The 18,150-nt window shown below is 41.7% G+C and overlaps 1 protein-coding gene across 1 annotated transcript in view; it reads right to left on the bottom strand.

Moving 5' to 3' along the window:
• The window catches only part of LOC125911746 (paired box protein Pax-3), a 31,123-nt gene extending 18,201 nt beyond the window's left edge, over positions 1-12,922 (bottom strand). Inside the window, exons 1-3 of the mRNA XM_049615856.1 lie at positions 12,693-12,922; positions 2,293-2,458; positions 998-1,212 (exon numbers count right to left, since the gene is read on the bottom strand). Of these exons, the coding sequence (XP_049471813.1) occupies positions 998-1,212; positions 2,293-2,401 (324 nt within the window). The 5' untranslated portion in view covers positions 2,402-2,458; positions 12,693-12,922. The remainder of the gene's footprint in view (positions 1-997; positions 1,213-2,292; positions 2,459-12,692) is intronic.
• Between the last annotated feature and the right edge of the window lie 5,228 nt (positions 12,923-18,150).

Below are 18,150 nucleotides of genomic sequence, written 5' to 3'. Positions count from 1 at the left end.
CTATTAGAATGCCCTCTTGGTGCTTAGGCAGCGGTGATAGTCGGTGATTAGTGTGTAATTGAGTATAATTGTCTTTTCACTTTTCATTTCTGTCATTCTGAGCTTCTCTCTGTTTTTCTCACCACCAAGAGGAAAAAGGGGGTGAAGAAAAGATAAAGCTGTTAAAACTCTCACTCTCCGCCCTGAAGAGATTCTCGATTGCAATTATAGATTGCAACCCCTTTGTGACATTTCTCCAAATTTAGTGGGCAGCTATCTTTGCCACCTGGGCCAAGAGCTCTCCTAATAAAATCAAGCGATCTGTATTTAAACTACTGCTAATAATGTCAACCTCACACAGATGCCACATGTAGGAAATTTATCCAACCCTCCAACATGCAATTACCAAGGCAATTTATTAATATGATCTCTGAAGAAAGGCTCACAGTCCAATGCAAATTAGAAAAACAATTACAACATTCAAATATCTATATATTCCCAAAGTCGCAGTAATTCTCCTAATCTGTGCGTTTATAACTCATTTATCCCAGAGTTCTGTAGTCATCAGCTGATCTCTCCCCACGCAATTTGTTTGCTTCCCCTCCGATCGCTTTATAAAAGCTTTGGTGTTTTCATATTGGGTGCTTTTGTTCACAACCGTATCAGCTGATCAAGTACCTTTTGGAAAACAACAACAACAACAACAAATGTGTGTGAGCTTCTGACCCAAAGCTCAGACCTAGGGGTGGAGCCAACCACTGCCTTGACAACTCGGTGTAAACACAGAATATCCACGATGACCTTAAAAATCACTTGGGTTTTAAGTCCAAGCTCCAACTTTTGATACGGGCCCGTAGGAAGGGTGGAGAGAAAGGAAACCAGAAAACTGAAATCATGTGGCTTGTAGAAAGAGTACATTATGGTTTAAATTTGGCAATTCATTATACGACCGCCTCGGGGAATTGACTGTTCGGTTCTAGTATACAGCAAATCGTCTGTCTGGAAACACGGGACTGACCTGAGGTGAAAGGCCATTGCCAATGGCGGGGTTCATGGGGTTGGAGGGCCCAGACGGAGGCACAAAGCTGTCTGTATAGCTGGAAAATCCATGCCTGGTGCTGGGGAGGCAGTAGGCAGTGTTGCCGTCTGGGTTCGAAGGAAGAGTGCTTTGGTGTACTGTGCTCGGAGGAAGAGGCTGAGGTCTGTGAACGGTGCTGCTGGGATCCGACACGGCTGCAAGGGAGAAGACTGTCAGCTCGGAGGCACCGGTGCAGGCCAGCAGAAGACGGTCACATCACCGAGCCACCAGCGGTATCTACCGCTCAGACCAAACAGTAATTTCAAACTGCATTCCACAACATGCGTATAGAGCCACTCATAACAGCCACAGCCACATCTCTGCACTTACGCGCAAGTACGTAACTGACGTCCATACTTTCCTGGCATACTCACCCAGAAAACGAGAGCAGAAATCACATTAACAATGATAACGAGCCTATTTTGGTAGCGAATGTTATTAATCAGGGTAAGGATTAACCAGTGTCAGAATCGCAAGGCTCACATTTCTTGTCAAATATTCTTTCTTTTTTTTTTTTCATGTTTATTTATTTTTGAGAGAGAGAGAAAGAGAGGACCAGCAGGGGAGGGGCAGAGAGAGAGGGAGAGAGAGAGCATCCCAAGCAAGGTCTTTGCTACCAGCCCGGAGCCCAACGCAGGGCTCGAACTCACCAACGGTGAGCCAAGATCAAGAGTCAGACGCTTACCGACCGAGCCACCCAGGTGCCCCCGGTCAAACGTACTTTCAAAGCAACTAAATATTCATGTGGAACGTCTGCAGTGCTATCTTTCTTAATCCCAAGTAATTTATCACTTATCCCATTTACCTCTGTATGCCATCCAGCAGTGACTTTATCAAAGCTTACCTTCGCTCGATTACTATTGTTAGTAACCATCATAGGACTTTAGTTAACTGCAGACTGGAGTACAAACGAAGTAAAACTTTAATAAAGCCAAAGCTAATCCCATATTGATTTAGGAGAGCTGTTTTGTTTGGTCTCATTGTTTTTGTTTTAAAATAATGAAATAGTATTACATTATAGCACGGTTCATCTAGAGAGATCCAAATAATGTCATAGAGCCAACTATGTTTCTGAAATGTGACAGGTACATGTAGGATCACCTGATACCATGCAATTAACCTACAAGTAGCAACAACGTCAGCATCGCCCCGGGTTCCCCTGGCTGTGTAAAACAAGCAGCAGAGAAAGCCTTGGGAGTTACGCTTCAACCCCCGGACTCCCCCTTCCTCCATACCTTGCGGAATAGCTGTGGGCTGGTAAGATGTCTCCGACAGCTGATATGTTGGCAGAGTCGGCATGGCGGTGGGAGGGAACCCCCCCGGAATGAGATGGTTGAAGGCCATCAGTTGATTGGCCCCAGCTTGCTTCCTCCATCTTGCACGGCGGTTGCTAAACCAAACCTATGGATTTAATTTAAAATTTGAGGATTTCACTGATGAAATAATAGTACATTCTTAAAGAATTTTTCATGCTAAAACAGATGAAAGGCCCCTTACGGACGGGGCAAATAGACGCAAGAGCCCTCTACCTTCTGTGTTGTATTGTCAGGGGAGAAAGGAGAGTTCAATGTCAGGGGTCGGGAGAGGGGTTTCCAGGACCGACCATGGGCCCGCGGAGCCCCCACAAGCCCCATGGCGACCATGGGCAGGGATGGCCGAGCATGACTGGGAACCACAGGAGCTCTCCACTGTCCCCATCAGCAACACCTACCCACCTCGATCTCTTTCCACATCGAAGCGAGGACACGAGCACCTCTCGGACCCGTACGTGACATATATCCTAATTAGGGCTTGCCTATCACGCTAACTTTGTATTTAATATTTTCATCAGTCTGACTTAGCGTTTCTATGTTATAAGCATAGCTCGTGATAATTGATTAAATGAAGCCATCTTACCATCTCTTTCAAAGCTGACACATTGTTCTGGTCTTAATGGAAATACATGCCAAAGAGGTAAGTATTTCAAGAAATGAAAGCATTTTATCTAAGAAGATCCCTTAAATAATTAGTTTATTATTTCTCTCAACAACAGCTTAAAGCACCTATACTACGCTATGCCAAGCACTATGATAACCACATATACTCAGAAAAACTTTGGTATAATATAGTAAAATGCCTTGAAAGAATTCAAAGTAAGTAGCCAGAGAAATGGCAACCATAGGGGTGAGAAATGTAACCGTATACCCAAATGTTAAGCAACTGTGATACAAGGCTTTTAATGGGACCCATCATCTTGCTCAATTCTTACAGCTGCAGCTTCAAAGTGGAACCTTTTTTTAAAGTTTATTTATTTTTGAGGGCAGGAAGGGGCCGAGAGAGAAGGAGAGAGAAAATCCCAAGCAGGCTCTGTGCTCTCAGCACGGACCTGACGCAGGGTTCCAACTCACGAACCATGAGATCATGACCGGAGTTGAAGTCGCTTAACCAACTGCGCCAACCAGGCACCCCTTAAATGTGGAACTTTGGATGATTTGAGACAGTGTGTATGTGACGTTCCCTTAAAATTAGAGAGTATTTTGGGGCACCGGAGTGGCTCAGTCAGTTAAGCAGCCGACTCTTGGTTTCGGCTCGGGTTGTGATCTCCCGGATTCATGGGTTCGAGCCCCGCATCGGGCTCTGCGCTACCAGTGCGGAGCCTGCTTGGGATTCTCTCTCTCTCCCTCTCTCTCTGCCCCTCCCCCACTCTTACTGTCTCTGTCTCTCTGAAAATAAATGAATAAACTTAAAAAAATTAAAAAAAAAATTAGAGAGTATTTCTACCAACTAAAGATAGTCTAAGTCCTATATCAGAAGTTCGTTGAAAACTTCACATGGATAAAGTACTGTGCTTGGGGGTCAGAGGGAAAAAGGGATGAATAAAATGTCAGGATAAGCCAGAATTCCCTGCACTCCAGCAGCTTTCAGACTTGTCCTCTGGAATGCACAGAGCCCTTAAGGAAACCAAAATAATCGCTCCCTGGAAGCAGAAGCTCCATATTTGGAAATGCAGAGAATCAGGGAGAGTTTTGAGTGGAGACGGAATTTGAATTCGTTTTAGAATATGGATATGATTTTAACAAAAGGTCACTCCTGATGGAGGTGATAATACAGGAGACCAGAGTGTCCAAGAAAAGGTAAGACCTGATTTCCTTACAGAGCAAAGTTAACAATTAGACAACTTAATTGTTTTGTTTTTTTTTTTTAAGTTATGGAAACTTTTAAGAGTGGGGGGAAGAATTTCTCCATCTTGGAGCAAGAAAACCCAGTTTAACAAATACCTTGCCAAGGTATCTGCTTAAACTTTTGTGATTCACCCAAGTATTTGGCTGGAAAGGAGTCTGGTCTTCTCCTGGCATGTTGTAAGACACTGGTAAGGAAAGCTGTTTGAACTTCCACAAAATACTAGCATTTAATACTCCTTAAGTTTCCAACAGGAAAAGAAGGTAAGTCAATATTTTCCCATGTTGATACATAATTGAATTAGAGTTTTACTTAACTTAATAAATTGCCACCTGGGATAATAGAACCATGAACAGCAAGCAGTCAATTTCAGGTTTGCATCAACTGTGTTTTCTCTCCGCAAAGCTAAGCATCTGTTATCATGACTCCCAGAAGTGCTTAGAACAAGCTGTTTGGGGCTGAAGGAGGCTGAGAGTAAGGAATGTGGGCTGTATTCAAGCCTGAGTGTATTGTACTATACCACACACCATGGTCGTATTTTATATTACAAACCCTTCAGATTAATGAGTCACACTCAGCCCAGGTGAAGTGATTTCTGACACCTATGTGCACTGTAGGCTGGGAAGAGAGCTGAATTTTCAAAAGTTCACTCATTCGGACTAGCTATCCTCCCTTCTTCTGTTGAGATCGTTTATGAAGAACTGAGTCCGTACTTCCATTGTTATCAGAACATGCTCCCGACCTCTCTGTGCCAACTTCCTTCTGTAACCTTTAGATAAGTAAACCAAGTTTGATTTATCCAGTGGGTGGTGATGCCTGATCACTCCTTCAATCTCAACCTACTTTTGATCCAAGATCACTCTAACTCCTCCATAACCCACTGTTTTTTTACATGAAAAATGTCTTTGCTCAAACAAGAAATAATAAGAAACATCATGACTTCCTACAAATATCTTCAGGCATCCAAAAGACTAGGGATGTATGGTTTTTGGGGGTTTTCTTTTCATTTTTCCAAAATGATACAAATACTGAAGACACACTGAGTAAACCTACCAGGAGTTGTATTTAAAAGTTCTTAAAGTATTTACAATGCGGTATCTATTATACCTACAACAAAAGATGACGAGAAATCATTTGGGGAAGCAAATCTTTACTCCAAAACAAACCTTCGACAGGAGGTTCAAGAGTTTGCCAGTGGAAGGAATTTAAATGATGTTTAAATTTAGGCTAAATAAATCCAGAGGGCTATTCCTGAGAGAACCAGAGATTACTAAGGACTGTCCTTCCTGTCTCTAGCCATTTAACCAGATTTTTTATTATCTTGCCATTGCCAGCCTTCTGCATTTCCTAGAACCAGCTGTATCTGCCAAAAGAAACATTAATATATATATTAATAATATATATAATTTTATATATAATATATTTTATATATAATTATATAATTACATATATATATCAGAAAGTAGTCCTTGCCTTCTTTCTACTTTGAAACTCATAAAAGACGTACCTACTGTTTTTAATAGGAAAAAAGTGTCCTTGAAATAACCTTCATTTTCAATATCTAAACTGACCAAGCACAGGGATCCTGGGGTACTGTTATGACCCCATCTTTGACTGAAAGACATTCTCTTAGCGTTCAGAGGTCTTATGTTGTATCACTAACATTGTATTCAATATTGTATCACTAATTCCTAAACATCAATGATTCATCTACTAAATGAACTGGGTGAGTGCACAACACTGAATAACTTCATCTGAAACGGGTGGAATGCATTTATGACTCAGTTGTTACAATTACTAGAAACTGCTCTTTGTTCTGAAAAGAATAGCATGGGCAACAGAAACAAACTGGCCTCTGATGTTCCAAAGGAGAATATGGGTCTTGCATCAATTTCTTAGCCAGTAGGGCAGAAAGAACAAGTTTTACAAAGTTGGCTACCTACGTGTTAAATGTAAGTCTATGATCTATAATTCAATGTAATCTCACCCTCCCCACACATTACCTGGCCTTCCACATAACACCTAACATGGTAAGGAAGTGGGGCAGGAGGCGTACGTTGGGTGATAACGATATTAGCTACAGCTAAATGCTGATAATTAACCTGTATAATACCACAGGGCATCAAAACCCTCCCTCAAAGCAAGTTTTTAATTCATCTGATGAACTGCCACCTGGTTCGTTTTCATCTGCCCCCGGATCTTTCCCTACTGGTCCCTCTACAAAGCTGTATTCCTGCCTTTGGAAATGATCCTCAGACCCATTTCTGAGGTACTGTAATATCCAATGAATTTTTGAAGCAAAATTTAAATTGATTGAAAGATCCTCATCACATCATGATAACTATGGGAAAAAAAGATAATGATCCACAAAAAGAGAATAGGGTTTTCTTAAACTTTTCTCTTCTTGGGTCACATAAGTAACCAATTTGTCTAGACTTTCAACAATACAAGTTGAAGAAAGCTTTGTGTTTTAAAAGATACAATAATACCTTTTATTCGCCCAGGTTCAATGCAGACCGGGCAAAAATTGAATCCCATGCCCCCCACCTTGCTACCTCTGTGACCCTGAACAAATTGTTGACTATCTGTGGGCCTCTGCTTTCTCATCTTCTAAGTGGGAGAAACAAAAAGCTACTTCACAAGATTGTTGTGACAATTAAATAAGACACTACAATTAAAGCCCTTGAAAGAACACCTAGGAAGTATTTAGTGTTTAATAAAAGTTAGCTATTGGGGCGCCTGGGTGGCTCAGTCGGTTAAGCGTCCGACTTCGGCTCAGGTCATGATCTCACGGTTCGTGAGTTCGAGCCCCATATTGGGCTCTGTGCTGACAGCTCAGAGCCTGGAGCCTGCTTCTGATTCTGTGTCTCCCTCTCTCTCTGCCCCTCCCCTGCTCATGCTCTGTCTCTCTCTGTCTCTCAAAAATAAACAAATGTAAAAAATAATAATAATAATAAAAAAGTTAGCTATGAAGTATAAACATCACATTGCCGTCACTATCTTAGACACCCAAGAATTAAACCCTTGCTTTGTCTTCCCAGCTCTGGTCTACAGCCAAAGCCTTTTGTGCCCATGAGCAAACAGGAAAGTGCCCAAATAACACCTCAAATAATTGAAAGCCAGTTTGGCTTGAATGGAGACTTGGGTTAAATTTGCTTCCAAGTTTCATGGATTAGTGCTAATTATCCCATGGTGTAAGTCTAATTTTGCCCATCAAGAAATTACTGGTTCAGATTTTTGGTGTGGTTCTCAAAGGCAAGCTAACCTACATTATTCCAGATGGGTTATTTCAAATGTAATTGGAAAAATGGGGAGAGGATATAATACTTAATGCTTAGAAAGGGAATTCACAACATTTAAAATGCTTGATTAAACACAACATTCAGCGATGTGTAATGTGACAATGCCAACATAGTACTTTCCAAGTAGGTAAATTCAGGATAAGATGCAATATCCCTGGACCTTCTCATTCACTCCACACCCCCTCTCTTTCCACATCCCACTCTCCCAGTGCTGCTTTCCAGCTGTGACCACTGTACAGAGAACAGGTTGGGGGCGGGGGGAAGAATGGGTAAGGTTGACAAGGAGAAGCTCCAGGCTCTGAGGAATGTCAGAGGACCGTGAACACACAGAAAGGCAAATTCAACTGCATGCATCTTCATTCACCCCAAGAGCAAACTCCTGCTGAGAATTTCAGGGTGATGATATTTTTGCATCATTACGGAGTTCAGGCCCAAATGTTCCATACCTATCGTAACTTCTGAACGACACAGATTTGCTGGGTGGCTTCAAATTCCCATTGGATCAAAAATACAAGAAAACACGTGTTTGGCGAGAATGTAGAGAAAAAGGAGCCCTCGTGCACCATTGGTGGGAATGCAAACTGGTACGGCCACTGTGGAAAACACTATGGAGATTCCGTGAAAACTTAAAAATAAAACTATCATATGATCCAGTAAATCTACTACTGGATATTTACCCAAAGAATATGAAAACACTAATTCAAAAAGCTATATACTGCTAGGAATTTACCCAAGGGATACAGGAGTACTGATGCATAGGGGCACTTGTACCCCAGTGTTTATAGCAGCACTCTCAACAATAGCCAAATTGTGGAAAGAGCCTAAATGTCCATCAACTGATGAATGGATAAAGAAATTGTGGTTTATATACACAATGGAGTACTACGTGGCAATGAGAAAGAATGAAATATGGCCTTTTGTAGCAACGTGGATGGAACTGGAGAGTGTGATGCTAAGTGAAATGAGCCATACAGAGAAAGACAGATACCATATGGTTTCACTCTTATGTGGATCCTGAGAAACTTAACAGAAACCCATGGGGGAGGGGAAGGAAAAAAAAAAAAAAAGAGGTTAGAGTGGGAGACAGCCAAAGCATAAGAGACTCTTAAAAACTGAGAACAAACTGAGGGTTGATGGGGGGTGGGAGGGAGGGCAGGGTGGGTGATGGGTATTGAGGAGGGCACCTTTTGGGGTGAGCACTGGGTGTTGTATGGAAACCAATTTGACAATAAATTTCATATATTGAAAAAAAAAAGAAGAAAATAAAAAAAAAAGCTATATTCACCTTTATGTTTACTGCAGCATTATTTACCATAGCCAAATTATGGAAGCAGCCTACATGTCCATTGATAGATAAATGGATAAAGAAGATGTGATATATATATAGATAGATATACATATACATATACATACATACATACATACATACATACAATGGACTCAGCCATAAAAACAAATGAAATCTTTCCATTTGCAACAACATGGATGGATCTAGAAGTTATAATGCTAAGTGAAATCAGTCAGAGAAAGACAAATACCATATGATTTCACTCATGTGAAAACTGAGAAATAAAATAAAGAAAAAAGAGATGAACCAAACACCAGACTCTTAACTATAGAGAACAAACTGATGGTTACCAGAGGGGAGGTGAGTGGCGGATGGATGAAATAGGTGAAAGGGATTATGAGGACACTTATTGTGATGAGCACTGAATAACGTATAAAAATGTTGAATTTCACTATATTGTACACCTGAAACTAATACATCATTGTGTGTTAACTATACTGAAATTAAAATATCAATCAATCACTCAGTGCCTATTGGATTTCCCTGAGAATCTCAAATTACTGATGAGAAATCATGCATCCTAGATATTTAGTTATTTACTTATTTTATTTTAGAAAGAGAGCAAGAGAGGGCAGGGGAGAGGGGCAGAGGGAGACAAGAGAGTGAATCTAAAGCAGGCTTCATGCGCAGTGTGGAGTCCAACACAGGGCTTGATCCCATGATCCCAGGATCATGAACTGAGCCCAAATCAAGTTGGATGCTCAATTAACTGAGCCACTCGGGTGCCCCTTAGTTATTTTTAATCGGGGGATGGGAGAGGGGAAGATGACATTTGAGAATATGACAAAGTCAGGGACCCCTCTCTGGTTAATGCTTGTGTATATGCATACACACACACACACACACACACACACACACACACAGAGGCAAAGGCACAAAATTGTGTGTACAAATCTCAAGTCCCCTAGATTTCTTGAAGTTCTTCCATGATTATCCTGGTCATCTGTGGACCCAAACTGAGATCATCTGATCTAACCTATCCCATATTTTAAAACAAAACAAAACAACAACAACGACGACGACAACAACAAAAAACTGAAGCCAGCAGGATTACAGCAGAATCAAGTGACTTCCTCAACAAAACACGTTTGGCAAGCTGAGACCAAAACCCACATCTTGTGACTCCTAATTAAATGCTGTTTCCTCCAACAGCTTCCTTTGCTGTCTTCCATTATCCTGGTGGGAAAAGTGATACTTCTCTGCTTTGTGGAGTTCTCAGATGGAATATTTACCAAAACTTTTGCACATCATAAATATTTGCATTCTTCCCCACAAAACGAATGCTTCCCATTATTTGCATAATGACACCCAGGAGGGGAATTGGGCAAATCAGTCTTTGGTGTACAATAATTCTTAGATTGTGTACTCAGATTCAGTTGTGATAAACACAACATAGCTACCGTCTAAACAAATTTTTATGAAATACTGACAAACGCCTAAGTTATTATACGTTAATGCCATCTGTACCCAGAAGACTTTAGAAATATTTTACTCAGGGGAAAAAAATAGAATGTAGACTTGTTTGGAGGTGGGGAGGGGGGGTTCGTTTGGTGTTTGGTTTTCCCAGGTGCCCCAAATTAAACTAACTCACACTTTCTGGCTATCACTCAAACTGAGTTGACTTTGCTACTGCTTTCCCAGATCCTTCTAAAAACTAAAGGATTTTGTTCTGGCATTTTAATCAGTGATTAACTACTCCCTTCTTTTTCCTGCTGTGTTAAGTAAAAGATCCATATGCCGGGTGTTGTAGGGAATTTGTTAGGCTGTAGATCATAGCTGTGGTGCAAGACATGATGTGTCTCAAGGGAACTAATGAAGCTATAAGGAATGTAAAGAGTCACCGGGTTAAAGCCACATTAGGACAGCTGTTAGGTTAATGAGGGCCCTGCTTTGGAGAGGAGGTCACTGTATAGAAAAATATGAACCACTCTTTATTGGTTTGATCCCATGTCCTCTGCAAGTTAATGGGCCTTTCTCATTCTCCTCTGACATTCACTGAGCCAGATGTGAATGCAGGGCACTGCGCAAATTGCAAGGGCTTGAGATTCATTCTGTCCCCCGTCCTTGTTTTTGGCAAAGGCAGGAACGAGGTACAACAACACTGAACATTCTTTTAGTTTCCCGTCACTCTCTTTGTTTGATTTCTTTAAAATCCATGCTTATTTTTTGACTCCGAGTTCAGAGCTGTCTTCTGTCTGTCTAAAAAGGACAGACTCGGGATGTGGGCTTGACCAACAGGGAGTATAGGGACCAAATCCTGGAATCTAGTGGGCACTCAATAAAAGTTTGCTGGAAGAATAGAGATAGGAATGGATCTGACTTCAGATTTAAATCAGGTCATCACAGAACTATAATAAAACAATTAGATTTGAGGTATATCATATTTGTAACACTGTTATATGTAATATCAGAATACATACACTACATATATTATATAATACAGTATTTATGTACACATATTATCATAATTTGTGGTTAGTGGTGGTCATTTCTGGAGAGGAACACTGTATCCCAATGTAACAGGTAGAGAGATTCAATAGTTCCAGCTGTAAAACATTTGCACCATAACACCTCCCCAAATCTGTGGCCCTTCTCTTCACTCACCCTTCCATCCACGTCCTGCTTACACAATCGGGTGCCTACATTCCAGCTCTGGATACCTTTGGCCACCGTCCTTTCCCTTCCACTCCCATGGCCACTGACCCGTTTCATGCCCACGGCTTCCACTGCCTATCACATCAACTGTGAGAGCCTTCCCCTGAAACCCAAGCCCTCCACAGGATGTCCTCAGCCTAGATGTCCAACTATATTCCTCCCTGCCCCCTCTTACCTCTCCCTAGCCTCCAGCCAAATTGAACAATTCACTGTGCCTTCAACATGAATGGAAATGAAATGTCACCAGGTCTGTAACTCGTGGGTTGACTCACGTTGTACTCGCCCCACCCTCCCTGACCAGTGAATTTCTCTGTAGCTTCGAAAGTTCATCTTAAATCGGCCTTCTTCGTGAGCCTTTCCTCCTGTTACTCCAGCAAGATCTCATTCTTTCCTCTTCTTAACTCTCACTGCACTCTTTCTGTCTTAGGGTACTTATTATATCTGGTTTTTTATTATTATTATTTGTGCTGACTTCATTAACCATATTAGACTGCAGCTCCTTGAGCGATTTCTCTTAATCCCTCTTAGCGTTCCTTCACTTTGTTAGCACTATGATACACGGAAAGCCAAGTTGAATGAGACAGTTCTTCTGACGAGGCTTTGTAGCCTGGAAGAGGCTATTTCTGAACAAGTCTATAACAGGAGAGGTAATCAGCTGCATATGAGATGCATTGATCAATCTAGAGACCAGATCGACTGACCAGTTCACTGCTGAGTCTCCAACCTCATTTTGACTATGAAAGTCAAGTCGCCAGGAAGAACACAGCGTTTCCAGATGAGGCAACTTAACCAGAGAGAGGGGTGCCTGGGTGGCTCGGTCGGTTAAGCATCTGGCTCTCGGTTTTGGCTCAGGTCGTGGTCTCACGGTTTGTGAGTTCAAGCCCCTCATTGGGCTCTCTGCTGACCGCACAGAGCCTACTTGCGATTCTCTCTCTCCCTCTCTCTCTGCCCCTTCCCTGCTCTCTCTCTCTCTCAAAATAAATAAATAAACGTTTTTAAAAAGGCGCTAGAGAGAAAGGTGGGACCTTTATACTACTAAAGGCTACAGTTCACAATGAAGTGCCTCCGCTAACATATTTATTTTCTTGGTTTCAAATCTGCTTTAGATGAGAGGACACTTTTTTGTTTCCTGTCCGGATTTAATCAGGACGTGGCTGTCCGGAGTCAGTACCTGCACTCGGGCCTCCGTGAGCTTCGCCCTCTGTGCCAGCTCCTCCCTGGTATAAATGTCAGGGTAGTGGGTTCTCTCGAAAGCTCTTTCCAGTTCTTCAAGCTGTTCTGCTGTGAAGGTGGTTCGGCTCCTGCGTTGTTTTCTCTTCAGGGGCAAATCTGGTTCGGAGTCAATGTCGGAGCCTTCATCCGATTGGGGTGCTGAGGCTAAAGGCACAAGACAGAGAAGGTGATAAAATGGGGGTCAAAAAACAAGGGTGACCAAGCCTTAAAGATTCAAATCCTAACGTCCATTCCCAATGTCTTCCCTGGGACACCAAGCCCCTCTCTGCAATATTATATTATTAAATGATACCTCCTCCCCTATTTTGTCTCCAGGCCCCCCAGGCAGAAATCATTGTTCTCTGCATCTGTCAGTCGTGGTCCATTATGAGATCTTAGCAAACAGGGACAGGCATTCTTTCACTTTTAGGGCCCTTGTCCTTAACACTTAATGGGTACTCCGTCTGTGTTTGATGAATGAATCATTTAATTTGGTTCCAAATTAACTTTCTCCAACTTTTACATGAGGAAATCTGTTTAAAACGGTGGTTCTTTAGAAAAAAAATTCCAGGGGTGCCTGGGTGGCTCAGTCGGTTAAGTGTCCGACTTCAGCTCAGGTCACGATCTCGCGGTCCGTGAGTTCAAGCCCTGCGTCGGGCTCTGGGCTGACAGCTCAGAGCCTGAAGCCTGCTTCCGATTCTGTGTCTCCCTCTCTCTCTGCCCCTCCCCCGTTCATGCTCTCTCTCTGTCTCAAAAATAAATAAACGTTTAAAAAAAAAAATTAAGAAAAGAAAAAAATTCCAAAACTAATGTAGTATCTAAAAAGCCAATAATAGTGAACTGTTACAGGATCCCAACAAATTTATAGACTCTACCACTCCTACGGAAGAAATCATACTTATAGTTAGTATCTTATTACCAGATACTGAGAAATATTTAAGAAGAGTTTAGATACTGTTGATGTAAACCTCCTGAACTGACTCCAGAAAAAGCAGGCATAGTCTAGTGACCTGTCCCTACACCAAAAGTTCAAAGCCTGGGTCTCTGCTGAATGGCAAGCAGCTGCCCAGAGGCTGTCGCCTCGTTTGAGGAACACGGTAAAAAATTAAAATACGAGTGCCTGTGTTCAAAAATTATCGCAATTGTGAGATGGCCACAACAGAGCATAAAAAGCAAACACAGAGCCCTTCTGAGCATGGGGCCATGAGTGAGCGACTGCATAGGTCACATGTCCCTGAAGCCAGGCCCGTTGCAGGCCCCTTCCCAGCAAGTTTGAGTTTGTCCGTGTTAGCAGACATCAGGGAAGGAGATTTTCCATAGTTAGTGTGTGAGCATCTCCGAAAGAGAGGAAGGAACCGGGAAATTAGATAGGAATTTGCATTAATGATGCAATATGGCATCCGTGAGTTCTGGCAATAACACAATAACTGTCAGCCTGGAGAGTGTTCTGAGGTTTGTGGGCACAGCAGACACCGGCCTGCTCTGGGCAGGAGCGCAGCCATCTCCCGGAGGCCCTGGACATCAGGGCAGTAGCAGGGGGCCATCAGAGGGCTCTCAGGCCACACACTCTGAGCAGAGCTCAGGACACCCAAGGGCCTTGCTCCTGAGCATATCCAAATGCACTCTGAAAACTCCCCAAATAGCTGAGGGATCCTCTGGGGAAGGGGCTGAAGTGTGCTATCTGCAAATGAGGAAGGAATTGTAGATCATTAATGTCATTGTCAAGGTAACTCCTTTGCACACCCCGGCTGTAGGACCCGAGGAAACACAGGTGGTGCCAGAAGCGATGACAAAATGCAAAAAAGTACCAATTCTCATTTATCTTAAACTCCAACAACTCTGCCCTACAGAAATCAAAAATTTCATTCTACTTCAGTATCAATTATAAGCTGCCCAAAAGGGGTACACGTCCAACATAACCCATAAATATAATTTTAATTTTTTAATATTTAATACTTTTGTAATTTACTCACACTCAAACTTGAAAATTAAGAGAGCGAATTAATAATCTATATGACAAATTAAAGAAAAACAAGTTCCTGTACGTAAAAGCAAAATGGAAGCATCGTATATAATGCATCTGCTATATGTTAGCCATGAGGCTTGGTTTTTCAATTATGTTGTCTAATTTAACATAAAATGGTCTCATTTTCTTAGTTTATTTTATTTATTTTGAGAGAGAGACAGAGAGAGAGAATCCCAATCAGGCTCCACACTGTCAGCACAGAGCCCAATAGAGCTCGAACTCACGAGCCAGAAGATCATGAAATGAGCCGAGATCAAGAGTTGGATGCTCAACCGACTGAGCCACCCAGGCGCCCCTAAAATGGTCTAATTTGATACAAATCTTGTTTTAGGATACTTAGGAAATAAAACCAGACTTTCTTTAAGTGTGGGAATGTTTTAAAGGAGCAGTAACACGCTAAGAAATGTGCCGTACGTTGCATTATAAACTTCAAACGCTCCCAATACAACTTATGTGTGTACGTGTTTGATAAACGTGAGTCCGATTAAAAGAGCGGTAATTTGTGCGTCATTGTAGGGCAGTGGATCTTGAGCTGTTGGAGCTTCAGAATCACTTGAAACGCTGGTGAAAACACAGATTGCTGCCCCCACCCCGTTCCAGAGTTTTCTGCTTTCACAGGTGGTATGCCAACTTTACTGATCCTGAACGATACTTTGAGAACCACCTCTACAGAATATTCCAGACTCTCATTTTCTCTCCCCAAATTCCCCAGTATATAATATTTTTCCTGCTGTAATTTATCAAAGCAACACTTCCACATACATAATACACTTTTCAAGAAATGGATTAGTCGTTCTCCTAAGACCATTGCGTACCATAAAATGTTTCCCTTCCCTGCTTCCGGTTTCTGTTGCCCTGACTTTTCTGTCTTCTGTAAATTCAGGTGCAAACCCCAACAGCGTTTAAGGGCTGACCAACAGCTTCCTCTGCCTGTGAGAACCTTAAATCTTTGCTTCCCCTTTCTCTGACTATGATCCCGTTAGGATAATAGTATGTGGAAATTTTCATGTTTCCTCTGGGAGTCTCTAGGGTTATTAAATCCTCCCAAGTAAATATGATGTGCCATGCACTGTCAGGTCAATTAATCAACATCACCTCTAGTTTCTGAAGAAAGGGGGCTGCTTACATTTGCGAGTACCAGTGAGAGTTAATTCTGAGGGTCAAGGCCACCGTGTTTCACCTGAACGATCCACATCCCCCTGAAAATAAGCTTTGTGAGCCTCTCTCCATCTTGTTCACTGTTGGAAGCCTTGGAACACCGTAGGTGCTCAATAAACACACGATGACTGAATGGAAACACCAGGTAGAATTTAAGTTTTGGACCAACACTGATTTCTCTGCCACTATTTTGCACCTTGAAATGGAAATGCTGCCCTTCTGAGTCTCCCAGCATGTACTGAAATGAGGTTCATGAGTCCACAAATCCTCAAACATTATTTGGAAGTTTTTGCAAGTATTTGCGTAACTGTATTTTTCTGGGAAATAATTATCAATTTTTTCTGAGGATTATGATTTTTTTTTAAAAAACAAGTTGATCACCAACAGCTAGTAATTAAAAAGACTCAGAACGGGGAGCCTGAGTGACTCAGTTGGTTAAGCGTCGAACTTCAGCTCAGGTCATGACCTCACGGTTCACCAAGTTCGAGCCCCGCGTCGGGCTCTGTGCTGACAGCTCAGAGCGTGGAGACTGCTTTAGATTCTTTCTCTCCCTCTCTCTCTCTGCCCCTCACCCACTCACACTGTGTCTCTCTCTCTCAAAAATAAATAAGCATTAAAAAAAATTAAAAAGACTCAGAACGTCTAGGAGTTCAATAATACAGGCTTTGCCACTAAAAATGAAATTTTCTTTGACAAGCTAATAAGTCGCTACTTGTATTTCTAGACTGCTTATTCAAGAGCAGTCCAATGGTTGTGCCTAACTAGGAAAACCTCCATAAAGCACCATTTCAAAAGACACTGAGGAAATGACTTGCCTGATTTCTCTGCGGGAAAATTATCTGAACCAATGGATCGTTTCTGGCAACATGAAGCCACAGTTGTACCAGTTAATTCTAACTTGTCCCCATCTGTACAGCCCAAAAGGATGTGGGCTTGAAGATATGTTAAGTCAGCCACCCAAGACTAATCTACCAGCTAGGAGATACTAGCTACTTCTAAAGACGGAAACACTACTGTGCCTTGTATCACCCAATAGAAATAAGATGCATTATCTGTGCAGAACACAAATCACAATAATGTCATGAATTTGAATCATTCCGTTTTTACCAAAAACAAGTCTGACACTTACATTTTAACAGCACAAGAAAAAGTATTTTGAAGTTCATCTATTTCACATATTCAACTTTCCTCTAGATACTAGATACAAAATACCTAATCCTCCTAAATATTACAGCAAAGTAAAAACAAGGCTTTTTTTTTTTCAGACAGCTCAACACAAAGAAATTACAGTTTTTCTAATGCTGTGACTTGGACCCCGCAAGACAGTTCTCTAAAATAGACTGCCAGGATATAACAACTAGATTAAATATAATCTCTTCAGTAATATAATCTCTTTGGATTATTTCTTCTGTCTAGCCTTAATATTAAGAGGGGATTTTCAATGGCATTTAAGTTACTCAGTCATATTCTACACACGCCTTCACAAAGTTTGCTTTATTATTCATTAAATAGAGATATTGTTCCCCAACTTGAAATTCCAGAACAGCTCTCATAAGAAACCCACACCAACATATGATACATGACTTTCTGAGTGGAGATTCTATTGCTCTAAATTGCATAATTCTCCAATTTTACCCCAATCCATATTCTTATCAGACCTTGAAAGTTTTGACTCTATTTTCAAAACCCCCTCACAATCCATTTTCTGACTTATACATGAGTGTAATTCAATGTCTCCAATGAGCCTGGAGCAAACCTCTCTCTTACCAATGTAAGTACACAAAAACCCTGTGAAATAAATACCCCTTTGTACAAAAAAAGGAAACTGAGACTCAGAGACAACATTATTCAGATCACGTGACTAAGGAAGCTAGGATTTGACCCAGGTGTATGGGGCTTCGGAGGACATACTTTCTTTCTTCTAGCCTGGTATGTTCTAAATAGGTGCTCAGTTCCTTCTTCTCTCTCTCTCTCTCTCTCTCTCTCACGTGTGTGTGCACACATGCACACGCGCGCGCGCGCACACACACACACACACACACACACACGGTCCTTTTGAAGAGAAATACCAGAAACAAATCCAAACAGGAATTCTAATACAAGTTATTTAGCTGATTGCCACCAATGACTCATTTGTCCCAGGTTTTCAAAAACCTCCTAGAATCAAAGGAAATTTATGAAAACACAACCGTTTAATATTAGACACCAAATCAATTTCCTGATCGAATTTAAT

Source organism: Panthera uncia (genome assembly GCF_023721935.1).
Source record: "Panthera uncia isolate 11264 chromosome C1 unlocalized genomic scaffold, Puncia_PCG_1.0 HiC_scaffold_3, whole genome shotgun sequence".
NCBI classification, from domain to species: Eukaryota; Metazoa; Chordata; class Mammalia; order Carnivora; family Felidae; genus Panthera; species Panthera uncia.
This window is presented reverse-complemented; position numbering and strand designations above follow the sequence as displayed.